At 39.1% G+C, this 23196-nt stretch overlaps 1 protein-coding gene across 9 annotated transcripts in view; it reads left to right on the forward strand.

Annotated features, from left to right (window-relative positions):
• Positions 1-459: 459 nt before the first annotated feature.
• Positions 460-23196, forward strand: part of lmo7b (LIM domain 7b) — a 40242-nt gene continuing 17505 nt past the window's right edge. For 5 of the 9 annotated variants that reach the window (XM_017715120.2, XM_017715118.2, XM_017715121.2 and 2 more), the window contains exons 1-13: positions 461-679; positions 1447-1535; positions 4480-4550; positions 5616-5685; positions 6545-6651; positions 9505-9535; positions 10743-10856; positions 11132-11330; positions 12596-12767; positions 19085-19114; positions 19790-19982; positions 21167-21315; positions 21766-22408. In XM_017715120.2, the coding sequence (XP_017570609.1) occupies positions 1467-1535; positions 4480-4550; positions 5616-5685; positions 6545-6651; positions 9505-9535; positions 10743-10856; positions 11132-11330; positions 12596-12767; positions 19085-19114; positions 19790-19982; positions 21167-21315; positions 21766-22408 (1848 nt within the window). In that variant the 5' untranslated portion in view covers positions 461-679; positions 1447-1466. Of the gene's footprint in view, positions 680-1446; positions 1536-4479; positions 4551-5615; positions 5686-6544; positions 6652-9504; positions 9536-10742; positions 10857-11131; positions 11331-12595; positions 12768-13543; positions 13859-14301; positions 14623-19084; positions 19115-19789; positions 19983-21166; positions 21316-21765; positions 22409-23196 lie in introns of all 9 variants that reach the window. The other 4 variants (XM_017715126.2, XM_017715125.2, XM_017715123.2 and 1 more) reach the window with 4 other exon arrangements.

Consider the following 23196-nt stretch of genomic DNA (forward strand, 5'->3'; position numbering starts at 1 on the left):
TAACACAGAGCTCGTGAACTGCCTGGAGAGGAGTTAGACCAATCGGAGGCAACCAAACAGAACAAGAACACTTAAAAAGGTTGCAGTTTAAATCGCAGTCACAATTTGAGTCCAAAAAATAGCAATTAAACATTTTTTCCCAAATAGTTCACTCCGCAGCAGAGATATTAGCGAAAGCGGTTGGCTCAAAGAGTCCACTTTGGCTCAGATGAGCACTGTTTATCTAGCTGGGAATATCTGAGTTCAGGAACTCAGTCTGAGTGAATCTGCTTGCAGCTGAACATCATGCGGTGGTTCTCGTGGTGCAGCGGATCCAGGCTGAGGTGATCTTGCTCTTGATCTTGATCTGCTGTGTTTTTGTCGCTATTGGCCCAACATTTTTCAAACTTCGTATTTGGCGCCATCTTCTGGTAGATCTCGGTGGTACATCTGCAGTTCAAATAGTGCCTGTGAGCTCTTATCGCTAGAGGGCGGGACCTCTGTGTTAAAGCGTCTTCACTCTGGCAGGAGATTCAAACCCCACCTGCCGTCCTGTTTTTGCTGCCAGCGTTTATATCGATCACTTCTAAGCGGCACTTCTTGTACTCGCGTTTTCGGCTCACGGGGAAGGTGGACTGTGCACTTTGCTGACACTTTGGCGGGACTGGCCCCGACAGCAGGAGCAGGACAGGTGAATCAGGTGCGTTGGCGGCAAAATCAAGGTGCTCCTCGAGGCGAGATGCGCGCGCCTCGCGGTTTTACCACAGCGTTCGGGTGAAAGCGCGAGGAGCGACTTCAGAAAACAGAGGAGCTTATAAATTAACGCCTTATATGTGTCGCAGAGTCGGGCCGTTTAGTGTCCTGAAGTTTTCTTAACGAGAAGCTCCACAGGTGTTCCAGCTTTTCGTCGTAGGCCTATTTCAGTCATTAAGGTGTAAACCCAGTCAGAGACGGAGTGCTTTGGTGTGAAATGCTCGTTTCTGGAGCACAGAGTAAGATGTTTCCACAGAGGTGGTGATAGGAACCAGACCTCTGAAGTGTTTCACATCTCAGACGGCTTCCTCTCTGAAAGCTGCTGCACGCAGAGGTTGTGAAGATGTTGCCTGATGTCTCAGACGTCGTTTTGTGAAACTTCTGAGACAAGCTCTTGGCCTAAAATGTGTTTTTAAACAGAATTGGTGGTGTAGATGAAGCTGTTTGGCAAAATGGTCCCCAAAGAAAACACATTTTTCAGACTTTCCACCGTTTTTGTCATTGCATCTTGAAGCTGAGGAGATGTGAGTGGGATCACTGATAGTAACTAAAATTATGGTGTTGTGAAGATCATAACCCCTGGGTCCTGTCACCACTACTGTAAACGCGTCTAAATGTCTCTGTGTGTAAATTTACATTAACTTGAATGACTTTGTTTATACCTCAGTCACTGAATTATGGGACATTGTTGGAATTCCCACTTGTACTCCACAGAGACTGGGAGGTGATCGGAGATGGAGTGGAGGGAGCAGTCAACGCTCAGCTGTGAGGTGGCCTTTGCTGAGGCTCAGCGCTGGGTGGAGGTAAGTGAGATGTTAGTGGTTTCTGAAGTCCAGTCCATCCAGCTCCTGAAGAGCCGAGGAACTGGGTTAGCTGTGTTGGGGCTGAAACGAAACCTGGAATTGTTCAGGGAAGAGGGCCCTTAAGGTCCCGCTGATCACACGCTTCTGTCAGAGCGGTTATGTGTTTGGAATAGTGGTGGTCAGTGTGGGCTTCTTAATGTCACCCGTGGTCTTATGTGATGTCCGTGTAGAACAATATGAACATGCACAGTGGAGGTGAGGAATGAGATCTTTAGTGATGAATGCGGTCACTTATGCTTTAATGTCTTGACCAAACATTTGCTTTGTGGCGGAGCTCTGATAGCACATCACTGGACAAACATATGCACAAACGACTGCAGTGAGTCTGTGAAGTGTTTTATGGCTTTATAGCCATGTGGTAATTCTAATCGCTTTGAATAATGATGTAATGCACTTGGGCTTAAGTAAAGCCTTCGTTTCCTGTTTAAACCCAAAATATTCTGTGCTATCTGAAGTTTATTACTTCTTGTTGGCTTTTGTGGCGAGAGCATGCAATATGCAGCTTGTTTTCATTTGCATAACTTGAGCAAATGCGCTAAGTTCACATCAAATGATTATTTATGTTTCTGTAGTAACCAGAGCAGGATGTGTTAGTGTTGGTATGGCCTAAACCACCATTTCCTGTATAGAAGTGATGCCGTTTCCTTTATCTCCACTTTCACGATTATTTTAGGCATGTGTGTTGGCTTGCTGCTCTACTTGGGCGAGTTAAAATGCACCAGATCGTTATGATCACTTACTTCACAAATATCCTAGTTGATTTACCTGGCTTAGTTTACAGTGCACTTGCAAACTTGCATCATACAGAAACAATGAGTGCAACAGCAAACATGTCTACGTCAGCTGCTTTGCTGTTGAACTAAGAAAAGAAAACGCTATTGTTTGTGAAGTGCACTGTCCTTTCACCATTTCAGAAAATCCTTTTATTGCTCTCATTATACTGCCTCTTTTGAGCTTGACCACCTCCTGGTTGTGGAGAGCTGGTCATTAACAGGGCTACATTCCATGTGCTCAAACAAGCTAATGCGAGGGGGCACAAGATGTGGGCATGCACTGGATATGGATGCCTCAGTGCCCCTCAATCGTGAGCACAAAGGCCCTCAGAGCCGCATCCTGCAGCAGGGCTCCTTGTGTGCCTAATGTGCTAATGCCCAGTGCACCGTGTGACTAAGGGTCAGATGACTGATTGGTTGTTTACCTTTTCAAACACTACACATTTGTGGTGGAGTGGAGGGGTTGTTGTTTGCATTTGCTGTTTTTTTGTGAATTGGGGCCCTTCGTGTGGTCTTTAGCTGAATGTACATCGGTTAATGTAATGTCAGCGAAGCTTGAATGGTAGCTTTGATGAAATGGTCCAGATCAGTTGATGTTGATGGATGTGAAATCTTTGCTGCTGTCAATGTGTGTGGTTGTGCTGCACTTGGGTGTTTTGGTGATGCTCTTTAGGAAAGTGTAGCTGGAGTGTCATTCAGCACATTTGTGAACGTTTGATGTGACTTTTTGGATTGTCTAAATTAAATGGCAATATCAAAGAAACCTCACTCAAGTGGTCAGGATGCTCTTATCATGCTCAAAAATGATTTAGCTGAGGTGTGTGTGTGTGTGTGTGTGTGTGTGTGTGTGTGTGTGTGTGTGTGTGTGTGTGTGTGTGTGTGTGTGTGTGTGTGTGCGTGCTTCATGTACATATCTTCTAGTGTTAAAGTTAAGAAGGGATTAGCATTACAGAGAAATATATAGAGGTGTAAAATTCAGGTCCAGAAAGTAAAAATCCTTCCCAGGATTTTGTTCTAACTGCCTGGACAGCTCTGCTGCTGGTTTGATCTAACTAGAGAAGCAGAGCTGTCCAGGCAGTTGGAAAAAAATCCTGGGAAGGTTTTTTACTTTCAGGATGTGAATTTTACACCTCTGGAAATATAACATTTATTTCTGAGGGTTACAAATGTAGTAAAATGATTACAGTGTAAACCTGTTAGGTTAGTACCCCAGTGTTACCTAAACATTCTGCTCTTCCAAAGTACAATAAACACATCATCAGCTATCGGTTTGAAATGTATCCATCCTTCCACCCATTCATTCATTTATGCATCCATTTATTCATTCATTCTCTGCCGATACAGATCAAATTCTAAAATCTTTCTGCATCCTCATCCCCAAAGCTTGGTTACAGGGCTCTTTTGCATATCATCGCTGTCCAGAAAAACATCTCCATTTTTGTCGATTGTGTTTTCTTTCTGCATATTTTTTTTTTTTTTTTTTTTCTGCACAGTCATCGTCGTTCACATCTTGTGACAATTAATGTGAGGAATGTTCATTGTGTGAAAATGAAAGCCCATTTATAAGGAACAACTAGAAATGCTCTAAAATCACTTGGAATAGAATCTCTTTACATGACATTTTATACAGCTGAGAACATCTTTGCCTTCTGAAAAGTGAATATTTTGGAATTGTTTTTCTTTGGACTGCAACCTATCGCAGCTGTTTTTACTATATCAGTATTGCAAATGCTAAAATTGCCATAACTAACTGACATGAATAAGTTATATATAGGGTGAATCAAAAATCAGTGGAAATCCGAATATCTGTAAGAACATAATGTTATATGGAGGCTGGAGATGGTTCAGGGGTAAAGTATCATACAACTTGAGTAAACCCATTGGTCTGATGCGTAATGCAAATAATTTATCAATCTGACGTTAAGCGTCTACCTTTGGGTGGTTATTGGGGTGGTTAAAGTGATGTCAGTACAGTTTAAAAAGTTGAGAAGTCACAGGAGGAGGGGGCACAATTGGTGTTCCTAGGGTTCAGTGGATGTTCTGTCTGTGTCTTGATTTGTGGTGCTTTGTTACCTTATTGCTATTGTTTTACTGTTTTCTTTTCAAAACAGGAAGTGACCAGGAAAAGGTTTGGGAGTAGTAACTTCCGATCTGCTCTGGAGAATGGAGTCTTATTATGCGAGTGAGTGTGACTTTGTAACCCCATTAGTGAGGGAATAAAAATTCAAGATCATTCGCTTTTGTTAATCCTGCAATACACAAGTAATAGGGCAGCATGATGAGGGTGAAATTTCAGATTTTGGTTATAATCCTACAAGCTGAGATCATAGTATTACCTACCTGACATTAAAATCACTTGGCAGCAAAATCAGTTAGACTGAGGAGGGGGAGGTGGGGGGGGTGGGCATGGCACAGCTGTCTAATGGATGACTGGCAATGGGTGATATTAGGATATGAGACTAACCTTAGCCACTTAGCATTGGAGTCGCCAGGTGCCACCTAAACCTTTGCCCTTCTGGAGTGCAATAAATGTCATATTGGTTGGAAATATTGGCCATATCTAAACTTGTCTAATAACAGTAATTTATGTAATCTGCTAATCTTACGATTCTAATATTTTGCGTTGTACAGCTGGACAGCTTACTTCATATAATGTGGCACTGCAGAATAGAAACACTGTGCTGTGAAATGTGATAAACTCACAAATTTGGGGGGACAATGTTTTTTATTACAGCAACAGTGTTAACTAATGGATCCAAGTTAAGCTAGTGGTAAATTTCACGAGTATATGATTGATGGTCATATAAGCCCTGTGACCCAGCAAAACACCCATAGAAGGACTTGCCTGAGTCTGTGATTGGTCAAAATGTTCATAATGTACAGTAAAAAAAATTTACTTACTGGTTAGTTGCATATTGTAGCCTTCTGCGATTAAGTGTTACGAAAGCCAATGTTGTGATAACTATTAAGAAATGGTCATTTGTGCAGCCTTAACAAGTAGTAATGTATTTATAATCAACCAGAAACCTTTTGAAGAACTTTTGAACCTATGCCCTTTCTTGTTCAGCATTTTTTCCCCTCTCTCTCACAAAGTAACTCTACTCTTACATAAGCTTGATGAAACTTATCTACTGAAAAAAACATTTTAAAACAATAAAATGGGCTGTTGTGACACATTAATGAGTAACTGGAGCTGTTTTATGTTATGATATTCATGTTTCTATTCTCTATATTCACTTCTATGCAGTCTGATTAACAAGCTCAAGCCAGGGATCATCAAAAGAGTGAACAGGCTTTCTACACCCATTGCAGGCTTGGTGAGCATGACATAATTTGGTTTAAATGAAAAAATGATTTACACATTCACCTCAGATACTGTTTAGTAAGACCAGAGAGATGTGGTTGAGCAGCTCTCATTCCAGTCATCTTTGTCCACGTAGGAATAGAAATATTTGCATACAGGTTTTGCTTGCAGGTCAGTGCTATCTTTTCTTTCTCTCTGTAATAAGTTACAGCTGAAAGCAGGAGTTCAAATTTATGCTGTTTTCAGCAAATGTGGTTGCTCAGCCAAGACGTCTGAGGGAAAGGCAGGAGCCAAATAAGACTGGAGTTGATATACTTTTACTTAAAAAACCATCACATAGGTTAAAAATAGCAATATTTCATGAATTTACTGTTTTATTCATTTTCATAGATAACAGTATGTCTTACCGTGTCAGAAACTACAAGTCTATTTATGATTACTTAACAACTCAACATAGTTTGCACAGTGCTAATTATGGGGCCTAAGCTTTTATTGTCAGCCACATTAGCCTTGTAGCCCCATTGTAAAGTTAAAGAAGCAAATTTCGGACACCAAACATCTCTTGATTAACTTTCCATTTACTTTGAGGTAAAGTGGAAAAAGTGGGGTAAAGTCGTCGTTGTCATTGTCTTCTTCTTTTTCTTCTTCTTCAATTATAGTACCTCCTCTACCTTCCTCAGGACATGTCGAAACTCACACAACCTCTCCTTTCACATTTTCATATCTATCTACCCCACACTATAATCTCATTGTACTTACAGGCTAAACCCAACCTTACATGCTCTATTGATCATCTTCTCTGCTCGTCTTCTTCTCTGCTGTTCATTTGTGTAGTAAGTTGCATTTAATTGTTACCAATTTGGTTTCTGAAGGACAATGTGAATGTGTTCCTGAAGGCCTGTGGGAAACTTGGGCTGAATGACTCTCAGCTCTTTCATCCAGGAGATCTGCAGGATGTCTCCACTCGTGTCACAGTCAGGTAAGCGAAAAGATCATAGGAAATTACACTAATTTACCACGATAATGGTAACAGTTAAGTAGCATGTTGTTGCTGTCCCCAAAAAAAAAAACATGGAGGTGCTTTTTATTTTTCTGTACCATTTGAATATGGCAACTGCCCTTTACATGCAGTATAATTTTCATGAAGAATAGACCAATAGAAATGCTCCAATATGACTTTTTTACATGAACACTACAGTTTAGGAACATTTTCACCTTCTCATGTGAAGTTACAGTTTTGGAGATGATATGCTGAAGATTGGAGATGGGCGGTGTCACTTTATTATTATTATTATTTATTTATTTTTTTTATTTAAAATTATAATGATTCATTTTATTGCACACTTTGGTTTTGTGCACGTCTTGTGTCTAGGTTTGAAAACTGCAACATTTCACATACTGCACGTTTTTTGTTTGGATTTAGTGCAGTGCAGTATGTGAAATGTTGCAGTTTTCAAACCTAGACAACGTATGCATTGTGCCATATCAGGATATTGTGATATGTATTGTTCGAGGGGGAAAAAAAGTTTTAAGTGTTTTTGCCATATCAACCACCCTTGGTGAAAATTACTGTCACCAATTCACAATGAAAGTTCCATGCAAAGTTAAAACAAAGGTTATACATCTACCTCGTCTGTGCAGGAGGAGGCCTCATTTGAATACTGTTGGCTGGCAGCATCATTCATACATGAGCTGGCTGGACTGTATTATGCAAATACTGTATCCACACTATCTAGTGTACACCAAACAATAAATCACCAGTATAAAAGGAAGCGGTCCTTTTACATTTTACATGTATTTATTTAAAAAGTGTGTTTTGCCACATTTCTGCTTATTTTATGGATTTGACCGGATGCTGGATGACCTTGTGACTTATGACCGGTTGTTAAATTGGTCAAAACCCCTGACATACATCTAACAACTGGTCTGACCTCAGAAATATGACACTAATTTAAACTGTGGTTAAAATGGAGAATGACTAGTTCTTCCCCCTCAGTGGGGCAAACAGGTGGACTTGGAGTTTTGGAGTTAAGCAACTCAGCAGTTAGAGCATTCCAGTTCAAGAGGAGATAATGAAAAAAGCTCTGCTTAGAAAGAATATCATATATAAATGTAACCATTCAAATGTGGTCATAAAAATTAAGCCTGTACAGGAGAGTAGTACCTGGACACTTTTTAGGGTCAGTTGAGCTGTTTTTATCCCCTTGAGCTGTTTTAAAAACAATACTTGGAGTGTGAATTGGGGTATAAAGTCCCATGAGACATGGGGCAAAAATAATCTTTTTGCATATTGCTCCTAAAATATTTTGTTACATTTTCATCATGACACAAAGTTGTTAAGAGTTTCACTGACTAGCTAGCTTTTGCATTACATGCTAGCTAATTCACAGCTTTTGTGCATCTGCAGATGAGTTTGTAATAATGTTACCATTTATTTGTCTATGTAATATAATTCTGTAATTAATAGTGACATTTTGATACACACAGGCATTTATTAACTGAAAACTAATCATAATTAAATTTCATTAAAAAAAAAAAAAAAAAAAAAAAAAAAAAAAAAAAATATATATATATATATATATATATATATATATATATATATATATATATATATATATATATATATATATATATATATATATATATATATATATATATATATATTCTGTACTCTTTAATTAATAAACTAATACTAGAAATAATGCGAGATGTTATACATTATTCAAAAACCTAAATGACTAATGGATGCATGATTCACAAGCAGGTGACTTGCCACAGGTAAAGGGGTTGTCCTTTTTAAAGATTTTCTTTTGTGTTAAAAAAAAAACAAAAACAAGTGTTTGCTGCTCTGTTTTCTTAAATGTGTGTAGTTTTATGCATCACCCTGTACAGCTAAACTTCTACACAGATATGGTTCAGTGAAGTAAATGGTCATTGGTCCCCCCCCCCACTAGAATCTGCAGTTTGGGAGGAAGACAACAGGATTACAATTTTGAAAAAGTTCGAAGGAAAGAAGAAGAACATTTCAGTCATATAGTTTTCATGAGTAATGATTTACATTATGATTGTCAGTTTGTGTGATCCATCTTTTAAATCCTTGTCGTGTCCTGCTGCAAACATTTTGAGCAGTAAATTGTGTTCTGTAGTTTTGCTGAAAGCTTGATGTTGCAGGAATGGATGGTGTTTACATGTGTGTGTTAGGCAGTGCTTGGGGTGGGGGTTGTGTGCACAGCATGACTTCCAAATTTAGCCGCAGTAGGTCACTCCTCCTTAAGGCCGAATGTTATGGAAGATCTGTCAGCTAATTTTAACTGACTTTCACTTACATGCTTTTATTGCTTGTACAGTGCAACCAAATAGTATGTATGTGCATTCATATAATACTTTTATATAATTGTTAAATGTTAAATTATTAGGAGAACAGCAGGTCCTGGAATTACTGGTACTTTCAATCTTGTTTTTGCTGAGTATGAACTTAGTAAGTAGGGGAGTGCAATCCCCATGCCTACAGTGTGTTGTTTATGATGGCATGTGTCTTTGAAAGCCCTTGGCTGGTCTGTAAAAACAAACATGTGGCTCATGTGACGTGTCCAGTGTTATTTAAATTTTGTGTAGCCACCTGCTTTGTAGGTAAGTACGTGTTGATTCTTTTATGTTTTGCTAGACTGTTGTTGGTGTTGAGAGTGTAAGAAAAGTCCATTTGAAGTGATGACAGTCAGCCTCTGCTATTGGGAGGGTTCGGTTACTGTAATTTGTAGTATGGTAAGCTGCTGACCTGCTTTGCCTGGGTGAGTAGACCTCTGTTAGACTCTGTCACTTCTCTTCCATACAGGCGTGAAGAGACAACCAGGAGACTGAAAAATGTAAGTTAATGTTTCTTCCACACACAAAGTTATGATCTGCCTCATTTGTAGCATGCAGATGATTGTGACAAGGGGACTTGCTGCATCTAAATAGACGCAATTTACATTAGAAGCTATTAGGCAGAGGCTGAAGCAGGGGATTGCTAGTTTGTTATTGCTTAACTAGAGGTATGTGCACTGATTGTCTTGGTAACTAATGGTACGGTACAGATGTGGCAGATAAATTGAGTTAAAAAAAAAAATGGCAGAGTATTCCTTTAATTTTCTAGACACCAGCTGAAAAGGCATTTGAATAGTGCTTCTGAATTTAAAGTGATGTCCATTTCAGAACAAGGCCTGCTGTGTGTGAATTTGAATTTTAAATAGCTGTATGTGAATTTAGATTTGATCTAGTCATGTCCTGTGCTTATAGACGTGCGAAGGATATGTGAGCAAGTTTATGTTTTGTGTCTGGTTTTGCATCATCGTTTTGAATGGCTTAATTGCCTGAGAGTGATGGCGCTTTTTATTAGGAACTGTTAGATCAATACCTTGTGTCTCCAAAGTGGTAACTTTATGGGAGAGGAAAAACAAATATGTTGGCCAATTCATTGTGGCATTTTTACACAACGGGAAGGTCAGCCGTTATTTTCAATTTATGTCAAAATATTAAAAATTACAAAAATGAAGATACAAGGTTTTGTGCAGACAGCAACAGTAATTTGTATATGTGACTTTGGAAGAAGTGGCTGGTGGTTTTCTCAGATTTCTCTCAGTAATATCTTAGATTTCCCACTGTCCACATTCTTCTTTAGCGTGTGTGTGTGTGTGTGTGTGTGTGTGTGTTCGTGTTCAATGAGGGTCAGAGTTTTCTGGATGAGAAGAGACAAAAGGGACATTGGGACACAGAGCCATTCATGCCTCACACACACAGAGAGCGCACAAAGTGGTGCTGGAGGGTTAGAGATCAGTTTTGGCTGCAGTTTCAAAACTAGGCTTTGCTGTTATTTATAAAGCTGTAATGTCAATACATCAATGTATTAAAACGTAAGGAATAGCAGAGCTAAATGCAGATAAATGAAAAGATTGGTGAGTACAGTATATCTCTCTTTTATTCACCCTCTGTAAACCTTTCCATAGTTGTATTGCTAACGTTGGGCAATAACTGAGAATAATAGTGAAGTCATTTTGTGCTTGACATCTTTATGTATCTATTCCTCATTGCCAGGTTCTTATAACTATATATTGGTTGGGTAGGAAGGCCCAAGCAGATCCCTCCTATAGTGGACCACAGCTCAACTTCAAAGCTTTTGAAGCCCTGCTGGGTGTTGCCTTGTCCAAGGTGGGTGAAACTGGGTATGACTTATTATGGCAGTCTGATACAGTTAATTATACTTTGTTTCCCTCTCACAAGAAAATGACAAAATATAGACTGTTGACAGAGCAAGTATGTGCAATATTATTAAGGTTTTAACTACTGGAATTTTTTTAAAACACAAAACTCTCAGCAGCTGCTGAGTTGCAGCTCCATGTTCCTAAGTAACTTGGTTCAGTAATTTTCAAAAATAATAGGGCGACTGCGGTGATGCTGTCAGACAACTCTTTCATCTCTTGTAGACACTAGAGGAGTCTTCTTGCCCCAAGCCTAGTGTAAGGGACAGTGGATACGGAGAGAACTGGGACCCTGACAAGGAGGACCTTTTTAGCACACAGCAGCCAAGCTACAGGAGGGAGGATTCAGTGGAGAGCCTTGACTCTGTGGAGTCACGAACGCTGAGCGTAGCATCAGACTGTACACTCATAGCAGGCAGTGAAGGTAGGTACAATGAGAGAAGTTGTATGTGTACTTCTGTACCTCTGTTTGTGTTCTGGAAAGTTTGCTTTGATATAGAAAACTGCGTGCGCATGCAAAAGGATAGCTTGCAAGGGAGCGTGAGGAATTTTGAGTGGGCAAAAGAAATAAGGTACAGGACTTGCATTAGAAAAGGGAAATTTGAAGGAAAAGTGAGAAACAAAAGGTTTCAGAAGTGGGAAAAAAATGAAGACAAAATGGGACTCCTGACAATCATGCAAGATGTGGTAAGCAACCAAAACTCTCATCAAACAGTATTAAAAGCTTTCATCTTTAATAAATACGGAAAGAAATCAACTTGTTCGTCATATCGGAAAAAATCCACAGGTATTTCTGTTCATCCTTCCACTAGGAGTCTGAAGGGATGTGTAGCTGTTGAAGTCATTACTGAGGGGGAAAAGCATCAATTTACAAATCAAACAAACAAGCTGGTGGTCTTCTCAGACTATAACTTTTAAGACTGAACTTTGGAGAAGTGGAAAAAGATCCCTGCAGATTTCTTTGAAAAACTAAGAACAAGCCATCAGTAAAAATATATGGGTTACTTTTAAATTATTATAAAAATTAAGGAAACTTTCTTGCTGAAAGAAAGTGTATTGCTGTACTTTTAATTAAATTTTTGGTGTCTTTTGTTTTGCACCGTACCACTGTACACTTTTTTTTTTTTTTTTTTTTTTTTTTTTTTTTTTTTTTTGGTGTAGGTGCTGCTGCCTAGTGGGAGAGTCTGTGAAATGCAGTTTATGAACTCATGTATATTATCTACCTTCTGTTTTGTGTACTCAAACTCACTGTTTTGTGTACTTGATTTAAAAAAAAAAATCCCTTATTTACTTCTGCATTTGTGTATTAATTTGGCATCTAATCGCCCAGATTAGATCAAATATACTTCAAACCTCTTAAACTCGCTCTCCTGCTTGGCTTTCCATCTAAAATGTTGTGACCATCAAACATGCGTTAATGAAAATTCGACACCTCTTGCTCATCGCATCACTCTCACTGCTCATGTAAGTGTGAAATACCAGCTCATTCCGCATGTGTTTGGTAATGCGCAGCCCAGAGAGCAAACATAGGTGTGTAGCCTGGACAGTTTACATGGGTGAAATTGCACAACGATCGTAGACCCGCTGTGGTCTGGGTACCAGGGTCTGAGCCTTTTCTTAACTTCATTACATTACATAAATTCCATCTTCCCTTTATTTTTCTCACCTCTCATCTTTTCTCTGTTTTAGGATTTGGAAGTGACGCAGAGGCAGAGCACTGCTTCAGGATGTCTGAGCGCAGCAAGAGTGAAACCCACTCTGCACCCAGTAGAGAGAGAGCAAATATCCCCATCGCTGTGAGGAGGAAACGAGGCGACCAGTGCCAAGACAGTGGAAGAAATCATGCTAGCCAGCTCCCCAGGTACTGCTGCTTTGGTTATGCCAGAAGTGGGCTGTTAGTGGTGTGGGTGTGTGAGTGGTGTGTGTGGTTTTTTTATATATATATATATATATATATATATATATATATATATATATATATATATATATATATATATATATATATATATATATATATATATATATATATAATGTGCGTGTGTGTGTATGTATGTATGTGTGTGTATATTTATTTATTTATTTATTTATTTTATTTTATTTTATTTTATTTTTATTATTATTTTTTTTTCTTCAAATATACCACCATTTAGCCCTGGTGTTTTGAATCATGATTTGATTTATTTTTATTACAGTGTAAATGCTTTTAAGAAGCACTTTAGCTGTGTAGCATTTACTTAATGTCTTGTTCACTAAATTATTCATTTTTTCTGTTTAATTTTTTTTTTTTCTTTTTCTGATTAGTTAGATGGCCAGTCAGTTGTAGTATTGTTATGTACACATCATGTTGGTGTTGGCTGCTTCTGATTGATGAATGCATCATGTTGGTTGCTTGTGATTGGTCCAACTCCTCTATAGGCAGTTCACAAGCTCCATGTAATAAGGTTAAATTTGATAACTTAATGTGGTGGTAAGTTTGGTAATTAAACAACTCTTGAAATTTTCATACTGATTATTGATGTAATTCTTGGTATTTTCTAAAGAGACTTGAATATCTGAAATTATTTCAATTATTTTTTTGCACAAGTAATGCCGAAATATCCTTAGCATTCTTACTTGCTCCCCGTCTCTTGGCTATAGCGAAAGTGGAAGGGGCTTTAATGAACCCAGTCTTGAACTCCCTCCTGCTTCTGCCTTTCACCAATGGGCACATTCTTACCAGAGTGACTCTGATTCTGACTCTGACCGACCAGAACCTGACATCGTGCAGGACGACCTTGCAAGTCGGCGTTTTCGCTCAACGACCTGCGTCGCTCCCGTGAACTTTGCTCTTCCTCTGAACCCAAGGACTCCCAGGCTGTTTCCCACAGTGACCCCGAGTACTCAGAGGTCATGGGTCACCGTCTCTGATGCCTCACGGCTTGCTACAGTGCCTCACAAAAGGTCACACCAGAGGTCAGAGTTTGGAGTGGCTTGTTCTGTCATGGCATCCTAACACTTGTGCTTCTGCAAGCATGCCAGTGGCTGCTGTTCCTTTTGGGCAGTAGTGCTTCTCTACCCATTAGGAAAACTTCATAATGTCTTGCGTGTGGTTTTATTTGTCAAGGGCATCATTTAAAGAGTGGTTTAAAATTGAACAGCACATTCCCTCCTTTCCCGTCATTCTTGGCGTTGCTTTTGGCAAATATGACATATTTGGCTGACTCTGAATGCACTAATGCATCTACATCTTTGTCTTTCATCTGCACTGACAGTATTAATACAGTTCCACTAACCTTTTAGCTGTGTAAGAAGTGGCTAATATTTTTGGTACCTAACCAAGTACGTGAACACCTGAATTTTCTCTGATCTGTTGTTGCTGCGTGTTTAAAGGAAATGTTTGCGTCTCGCGTGGACAGTTCTCTCCAGGACGGCAAAACATCATTTCCACCTTATAGAGTAAGTGGACGAGATGAGAAGGCCATGCTGGAGAATGAGTTTTTGCTGCGAGCAATGGCCGAAGATTCTGGTGAATCAGATGAGGGCCAAGGCTATGCCGACCCGGTTCAGGATGACCTCTATGCTCGTAGAGTGCTTCAGGCCACCCATCAGACCTCAGTCAACATAGACTCTGACAAATTCCTGCCCAAGTTCTGGACACCTGAGGAAGATGCTCATGTGGGACAGATTAGACTCGGCTCCCAGCGCAGACCCTGGTATAGGAAGATGCAGGGCTTCAGGTTGGTCCAAATGGCAGAGTGGTGGATCCACCTCGCCGAGCAACTTGAATTGCTTTAAAGTCACAGCTAGAGTGTGGTGATTTCTTAAAACTTGTAATGCAAAATATAATTTTCATGCAGTGTTAACAGTGGCAGCTCTTTTCAAATGATTATTTTATTTTTAATTTAAAAAAAAAAAGAAGCAAAACGGTCACTTTTTTATCTCAATGCAACAGTGTGCTTTCTTTTCATATACACTTTTTATATTATCTGATTGGATTTACTTCTAGTGTTTACTCCAGGGGTACCCACTTTGGTTGCAAATCAGACAGAGAGTTGGCCCGTTTTGGTTTTGAGCCTACTAAAAATGGTAATTAACAGTCAAACTGATTTGAGTCTGAAATCTCCAAACTGTGCTGGATAGAGCTTTGATTGCGATCCTAACTCGAACATAGACTGAGTTGACCTGCAGCATCAAATTCTGTATTCAGACCCAACACTGACAAAATTCTCACCAAACCTTCATCAGACCATCAATAAACAAAGTTTAAAAAATGAGAAGCCTAATTGTCCACTTTCAAAAATGAGATTCTGCTTAAACAAATCTAGCTATTGATAATCAATCAATCAATCAATCAATCAATCAATTGATCAATTAGTGCTTTCACGTCACGCAATTTTAGTCTGGATAAATTAAATAAGGTGATGTTTTTAAATGCTGGACCTTGTAGACCTGCAACAACATGCACACACGTCTTGTTTATAAAACTGGTTTCCAGAAAACAAAAGTGGTTCCTTTAAGGCAGGGGACTTTAATTAAAATCCAACAAGGTCTGGTTACAGAATGTCTAACTTTCATTATGATGCAGTGCCATATACTGTTTACTGAAGTAGCCTAGTAGGTATATCAGCATCTTATACAGTCAAGAACTGAATGTCAAATCAAGTATAAAGTATAGTTCAGTAATATTTCAGTAAGACATTTGTCAATTCTTTCTTTTTAGAGCACAGCATCAAAATAGGAACAAATATAAATAGTTCTATCGTGATAAGTTTATCGGTTATAGGTCCAGGTCCACATAGGACAGCATCTGGGTCTGGACTCTGACCACAATCTGCCTATCTATTAGTGACCTCTGCTCTAGGGGATCAGGCCTTGAATACAATATCCTGAATTCAGTATCTCTAATAGCTGTAATATTACGTGGTCAATCAATTACATGCCAGTTATTTATCAGTGATTACACAATTCTGGACCAGAAATTGGATCAGGGTTTGGATTTGAAGAGCTGCTCTATGGCATTGCTCCTATAGAAATCTTTTTGTTTCAATTCAGCCTTTATTTATATGAGTGTAATGAAATTTAAGCTGGAGAAAAAAAGTTGATGAAAGAACCCAAGCAGGTGAAGAGGCCAAAATCTGAGACATGCTGTGAGAAACCCATGGAAAATTTGAACCTGAATTATTCCCACCGAATGGTTGTGAAATGAGTAATTGGGTCTTGTTGGGTACGGACAAGTGTTTTAAGCTTTGATGCTGGACTCCGGATGTCCAGGACCAGAGTTGGGTACCCCACTGTAGTCTTTTAGACCTCTCCTAAATTCTTTGTCCTATTCTTTGTCCTATTCTTTTTCCTATTCCCTCTCCTCCCTCTCTCCCTCTCTCCCTCTCTCTTGGCCTTAGCCGAAAGACATCTGGCTCATCTGAGGAAGACTCTGACTATGATGTCACTCCCTGGCTTGGCACGTGTGCTCGCAATTTCGCACCTGCTTCCAAACCTCCACACACTTCTTGAGGCACTTCAAGCACTTCTCTTCATCCTTTCTCCCTTCCTTTTAGTGCCTCTACATTTTCTTGAGAGCAAAACACACCTAAGCTATCTCATGCCTGGTTGAATTTGTTGGAGGGGCTAACGCAAAACCACAAAAATGGACTTGCTAGGTGACCTTCAGGACTGAGATATGAACCTATGCCTTAGGCGAGCTCTAAGCCATACACAGTAAAGCTAACAAGCAAAAGTTTGTTTGTTCAAAGTGGATGTAACAACTATAATAATAAGGTATTAAGACACTCCAAAGACAAGTTTACTAAGAAGAACATTTACAGTATGTTGCTATTGCATATATTAGTATATAAAGTGGCATGCAAACGTTTGGGCACCTCTGGACAGAATCTGGTACTGTGACTAGCTAAGTAAGTAAAAGATGACATTTTTAAAACACACAAAGTTAAAGATGACACCTTTCTTTAATATTTTAAGCAAGATTACTTTAAAATTTTCATCTTGTACAGTTGTTGTTTAGATGTTCCTTTGCTGAAATTTTTTTTTAACAAGCTTACAGAGGTTTTTTTTTTTTTTTCTTTCTCCCCAATGACTCTTCCATGAAGGTCATATTTGTCTGCTAAATCTTCCTGAAGGTCTTTTGCTACATTCTTATAGTCTTCTTCAGGTTTGAGGGCACCATTTACTTTCATTTTATGATTGTTGGGAGAAGGTTGATGAGTGGTTATAAAGCTTTGAAATGTGAATCACCTGGCCTTTCCTGATGATTGTGAACAAGCCATGTCCCTAACAAGACAATTAAGGTTGAAGGCCTTTAGTAAAAGGTTTTTAGACCTCAAATCTCTTGGGGTGCCCAAACTTTTGCATTGTGCTCCTTTCCTTTTTTTTCCTCTCTAAAATTGTACACAACAAAAAAATGATGCACTTCCTTAAAATGTTGTAAAGAGTGTTTCTTCTTTAACAGTATGCCTTTTGGAGATAATTTCATTTAATACTCATCTATTAACAGTAACAAATCTTGACCAGGGTGCGCAAACGTCACCTCAGTGTGCAAGAACTGCTTCCATTTTGATGTGTCTTGTTTCAACTTGTCCTAAGCTGCTGTGTGAACATTACGTTAGCTTTAAAAAAAAAAAAAAAAAAAAAAAAAAAGGGTTTGAGCCTACATCTGTGATGTCTACCACTTCCTAGACTGGAGCAAGTTTAAAATACCCAAAAGCGTGGAGACTCTGACCAGCAGAAACCTGGACTATTCAAAAACTGACTGTTCTGTTACATGGAGAAATTTGGAGGTCCTCCAGTTCCTGAAGGAGAAGAGACCGCAGCAGCATTTTGTCTACAGTGTGATCATAGTTAAACCCCTTCCAGGGGAATTTTTTAGTGTTTCACTGGATTTTTATAAAAGCTTACTTTGATTTCTTGCCTGCAACTCAGACACAGTATAGATCCTATGGATGGAGTTCAAATCTAGACCACAGGAATTGATTGTATGGGGATTTTTAGCTACGATTCACTAATATGGAATTTCTTGGTTGATAGGGTAGCTGATAATGCCTTATTATGACATATCAATAACTGCATTTTTTTTAGTATTATTTTTTAGGTCTAAAATCCAAGTATGATATACACTAAAGGTAAAACAGGTTAAAACCCTAAAGATGGACTAATAAAATAGTTTACATTACGTTGCAAGTTCTTCTTAAACTTTGCTTCTCACTGACCTTTTTTAATACACCATTCTACCACTAATTGTGTAGCAATGATGTTGGGTGGAAAATTGAACTCTGTTTTTTGTCCGTTTGTCTGAGTTTAGAAGAACCGAGCAAATAATAGAGCACCAAATCATTGGTTTGCTATTAATTCCAGTTACGATATTGGACTGATAATAAAGCTTTATTGCTAATATCAGCTGCTGTTGTTCAGTTTTGTTTCTGAGATTCACACAATCCGGGTTTCCCAGTACCGTCTGTGTTGCTCTTGTTCAACTATCGGCTGTACAGCTGTACGAGGCATTAGCAGTCATTGATTGCTTGGTTCAGGTTTACTGGGAAAGAGCAGAAACTATGCTGAGGTCCCAAAGGCTAGAACAGAAAATTCTTACCTCTTTATCCCCATCATTATAGTTACGATATCAGCCATAGAATAACAAGGTTGCCGTTATAACAAGTTATACTTTACTGATTTTGAGGCTTACTGCCATGCCCCCCCCAAAAATAAAAAATAAATAAATTATAATAAAGTGCATCACTTGTGTGATAATATCTTGGATAAGTTTAATTCTGATCTTGCTCAGGTGAGAGCAGAGAGGCCTACTGTCCCACGCTCCTGATTTTTGACAGACATGGAAATAGTGCTTGATGAATGTAGTTACACATCACCTTTATACTACATGGTACTTAATCAAATGGTTCTTGATAAAGATGTGTACTGTTACTCTATTATATATTCCTTTTTTGTGTCAATATGGAATGTTATCTAATTTTATAAAATCTTTAAAATGTAGAAGTACAATATAGAATGCATAGTAGAAACAGGCTTGAGACTTGGCCCTCTGGATTGGAAAAAAGGTACTTTTTACATTTTGATCAGTTTTTCCTGATGCAAGCTTGTCAATTGAGTAATTGGGGTACATTTCAAAACCATCTACTCAAATTGAGAGTGACTAGGTTTCGATTTGTCATTGTCTTCCTGATTTCCTAGAGTGCCCAAGAGACATTCTCGCCACATTGGGTGAGTGAGCATGTATGGTTTTTCTGCTTGCAATTATTCAGTGGTTGCTTTATTCACCTGCTATGTATATTGATTTATCAAATTGCTATTGTTTGTGCAGGGTCTGCTTTTTTTTAACTTGTTGCAGCCTTTCAGTTGGCTCAAGGGGGTGTTATCTTTTCAAATTAATATTGGGTGGAAATTTTTATTGTACATTTTTATCTTCACTCCACCTAGCTTAAAGTGCTGATGTTTTACTGTAATGTCTACCTGCCATGTTTTCATTGCTTTTTGACTGTTGCAACATTCATTGGATTTGCTTGGGAGTGACGTTCTTCTTTGAGCATTATTTAAGCAAATACCAAGAGTAATTTTGTTGGTGGGTTTTAGTATTTTTCTGTCTCCTTATCCATGTTTGTACCTTGCTTAATTCGTCTGACTTGCGTAAACCTTTATTGCCTTTGATTGCACATGTATAGTCTAAAGCTTCCTTTGACTGCATATGAATGTGCACATTATAAAGTAAATCTGTAATAATAATAAAAAAATGCAAACCACAACCTTTTTTTTTTTTTTTTTTTTTTTTATTTTATTTCCGAGTGAGGGAGCAGCCGAAAGAAGAAGATTTCCAAGTGATTTGCCACAACTGTTATCATAATTTAATTATAGAGGTGGTTTGTTTTCTTAACCTAACAGGAGCAAGTCCATGAGTGACATTGCCTTAGAGCCTATACCCCAGGAGTCTGAAAGCAGCATGCCTTTTGACCCAAGATGCCAGGGTAAAGCTGGAGAGGTGACGCTGGAGCACTCAACCATAGATCAGGTGCGGCCGAAGCACATGCAACACATTAAGACCAGAGTGAAGGACAGCGAGGCCAAGTGGCAAGATGTGAGTGCTGCATTGCTACCCAAAATAATTTTATATATTGTCTTTGGTAGTGGGGACACTCCACTCCACTGCACAGCATGGCTACCCTGGTTTGTAAATGCCCAATATCTTGTAGTTAACAAGACCTTAAGTTGAAACCAGGTGTTTTGAGCAGTTGTGTACTGCTGTAGTCTCCTGGGAAAGATAACCAATCACCCGGTATTAGGTCGCAGTTTCCCATGAACTGCTTCACCAGAAGGGAACAGTTTACATCTTAGGTTTACAGAGCAGAATGCCATGGGTGATTGAGCAAGAGGCAAAAATGATATACTCTTCAAACAAAGGCATTGAATTTATTTAGAATCAAATTCTGTAGATCTGAAACCAGTCATCACGGACTCCAAGACGATTCCTAATTTTGTCCCATTCCAACTTTCAGTTTGTGTGGATGGGTCATCTGGACTAGTTTCAGAGCCACATATCCAGATGATTAAACAGTGAATGTGGGTTGATCAGGAGCTGTGATGCATGGGCAAAATGGTAGACCTCCAAATGAATAATGAGACTAGTTTTAACATATTAAGAACTTTTTGTATTGGCTCATCTATTGAGCGGCACAGCAGCATCCATATGGCACTTTATCTTCTGTTTCTGTACACTTGCCATAAGGGGTATCAGTGAGCCATAATGGAAGGACTGTACTTTTTACTGCGTCATAAAGGAATCTTAAATTAATGACTTGATCAGTGGAATCTAGTCACCTGACACCAACTGACGATATTATGTCATATGAGGCTACACAATATGGAAAAAAAGCAGTATTGTCATTATATTGGAACATCATTTGGTTATGATGGATCATGAAATATATTAAGGAAAATCGTAAATCCCAGTATGGTAATGATTAACAAACTATATTGTTTCTCTATAGTAATTTCATGCATTGGTTGTGAAATATACACTTTGGTCTCCCTGTTCCCTTCACATCGGTCTTATGCAGTTTTACAAGGTGTGTAATGTGCATCAGGTGGTGGGTAATGTTTTGATTATCATCCAAGTTATCTCTTCTGATCACATTCATTAATTGTGTTTTATAATTAAGTCAGTACATTTGTTGATTTTATGTCCCTTTGTTCTGTTAACTTATTCAGTCCTTCAGCTCGTGTCTTCATTCTCTCACTCATGTTCACCCTTGGTTGACATAGGACCTGGACAAGTGGAAGAGCCGCAGACTGAGTGCAAACTCTGACTTGTGGAAGAAGAAAGAGGAGAGAGAGCAACTTGAGATCTCCTCTAGCAGGGGAGGGGCTGATGGTTTGAGGACTGCTGTGCTCAGAGGGGTGCAAGAGGAGAGGTAATGCATGTACACAAAAATGCACACATTATTTATGTGATAATATTTTTACGTTCCCCTTTAGGCTGTTCTGAGTCCTGGTCCTGGAGTTTGCCTGCTTACATGTATTTCATTTTCCTTGCTCTGCCACACTTTATCCAGCTAATTAGATAATTAACAAACCCTTCCTTAGTGAAAGTTTGTGCATTAGAGATGAGAAAACACTAAATGTGCAGCACAGTGGTACTGCAGGATAAGGGTTGGGAACCAGTGACAAGACTGGGTGTGAGGGTTTTAAATGTGTCTGTGCCACACTCTTTTTTTTTTTTTTTTTTTTTTTTTTTTTTTTTTTTATTTATTTTTTGTTTTAGGTTGTGTGTGTGTGTGTGTGTGTGTGTGTGTGTGTGTGTGATATTTGATAGTCCCACCTGTTGTCCTCTTTTTCTTTCTCTCATTTTACTTCCATTGTAGTGATCACAACAGTGTCATGGTGTTTGCCACATGCCAGCAGCATCAAGCTATACCTCAGGAGCCCTCCTCTGCCCAACAGCCCTCCAGCAGAGCTCTTCCTTCTTCCCAGCCTTCAGCCCTGAGGGAAGACCCCCGACTCGGTTCACTGGCTTCTGACGAAGCCTTTCCACCTTCTGAAGCCTCTCCTCTAACCACAAGTTGCAGCATGCCTGGGCCCAGGAGTTCAGCTGGGACTGGTGCTATTGGCACAATGCTAGTGGACCCACTTTCTACACCTGTGACACCTCCTACAAATGGAGCTTATTCTCTTACCAATGATGCGATTGGAGGGCACTCACTGGTGACTGACCAGACCCAATTGACTACATCTGTCTTTTTCAGCCCACCAGATTCCACTAACCCTGAGGAACCCTCATCACTCACTTTGGGGTCATCTGGCACTGAGCTCAGCCAGCAGGGTTCAGAACCTGTCCAACGTGCTAAATCCGTGGAAGGTGTGATTTCTGGGGGAACGCGGATGTCCGCAACCCTGCCTAGGGGCTTTCGGAAGTCGGAGGGAGGCTCTCGACTTTCCATGGGAGTCACACCAAGACCTTTTGGGGTCAAGGCCTCCAGGGTGTCATCTCTGCCCAGGATCTATTCTGTGAGTACTCATCAGTTGGTGCATTTTTAAGTCTTTCTATAGTTTTGACATTTATTATTCATTCATAGTTCTACTTGATTACTGTGTGATTACTTGATTACAGCTCTTTAATATTTCCATTTGAATGTCAAATCTTTAAATTCAATTAAAGATAAAATAGTGCACTGAATACACAAATGTCTCATACGGTAGTTGAATGTAGATAAAACAATACTTCTTTGACATTCCAAATTCAGTGCATTGCTCACTACTGTCAGATCATAGCAAAATATTGCACTATTACACATATAGCTATATGTTATGGTTCAAAAGTTTTAATGGTGGCCCAAATTGGCTGTAAGTTCCTCATCAAGGCAATACAAGATTTAGATTAACTGCCACGTGGGTACTGCTTCTTTCCTTGTCTTTGTTTACTAGAGGCTGGTCGTCATGTTGGTGGTTAATTCTAGACTGCAACCAATGTGTCTGCTTTGTCTTAGGTTTTCTTACTTCATCTTCATTCTGATAATTTATGACTGTTTTGGAGATCTGTGTTTTTGCTGATTTAGCTCTTTCTTCCTGATCTACTACACACCCTCTACCACTAGTTATTTGCCTGGAAGTACTTAAAAGGTCATTAAACAGTACTTAAAAGGTTGTTGAACCACTGAGGAAAAATAACAATAAAACAACAGTTTTTTGGAGTTCCTAGTGATGGCTCCCCTTAATTTTTTGTTTGGTCAGCGAAGAGCTGGATGTGTATGCATCCTTCTTTTAAAGAGTTTTTTTAGTATGTGTGTGCACAGTGT

Source organism: Pygocentrus nattereri, chromosome 12 (assembly GCF_015220715.1).
Source record: "Pygocentrus nattereri isolate fPygNat1 chromosome 12, fPygNat1.pri, whole genome shotgun sequence".
NCBI classification, from domain to species: Eukaryota; Metazoa; Chordata; class Actinopteri; order Characiformes; family Serrasalmidae; genus Pygocentrus; species Pygocentrus nattereri.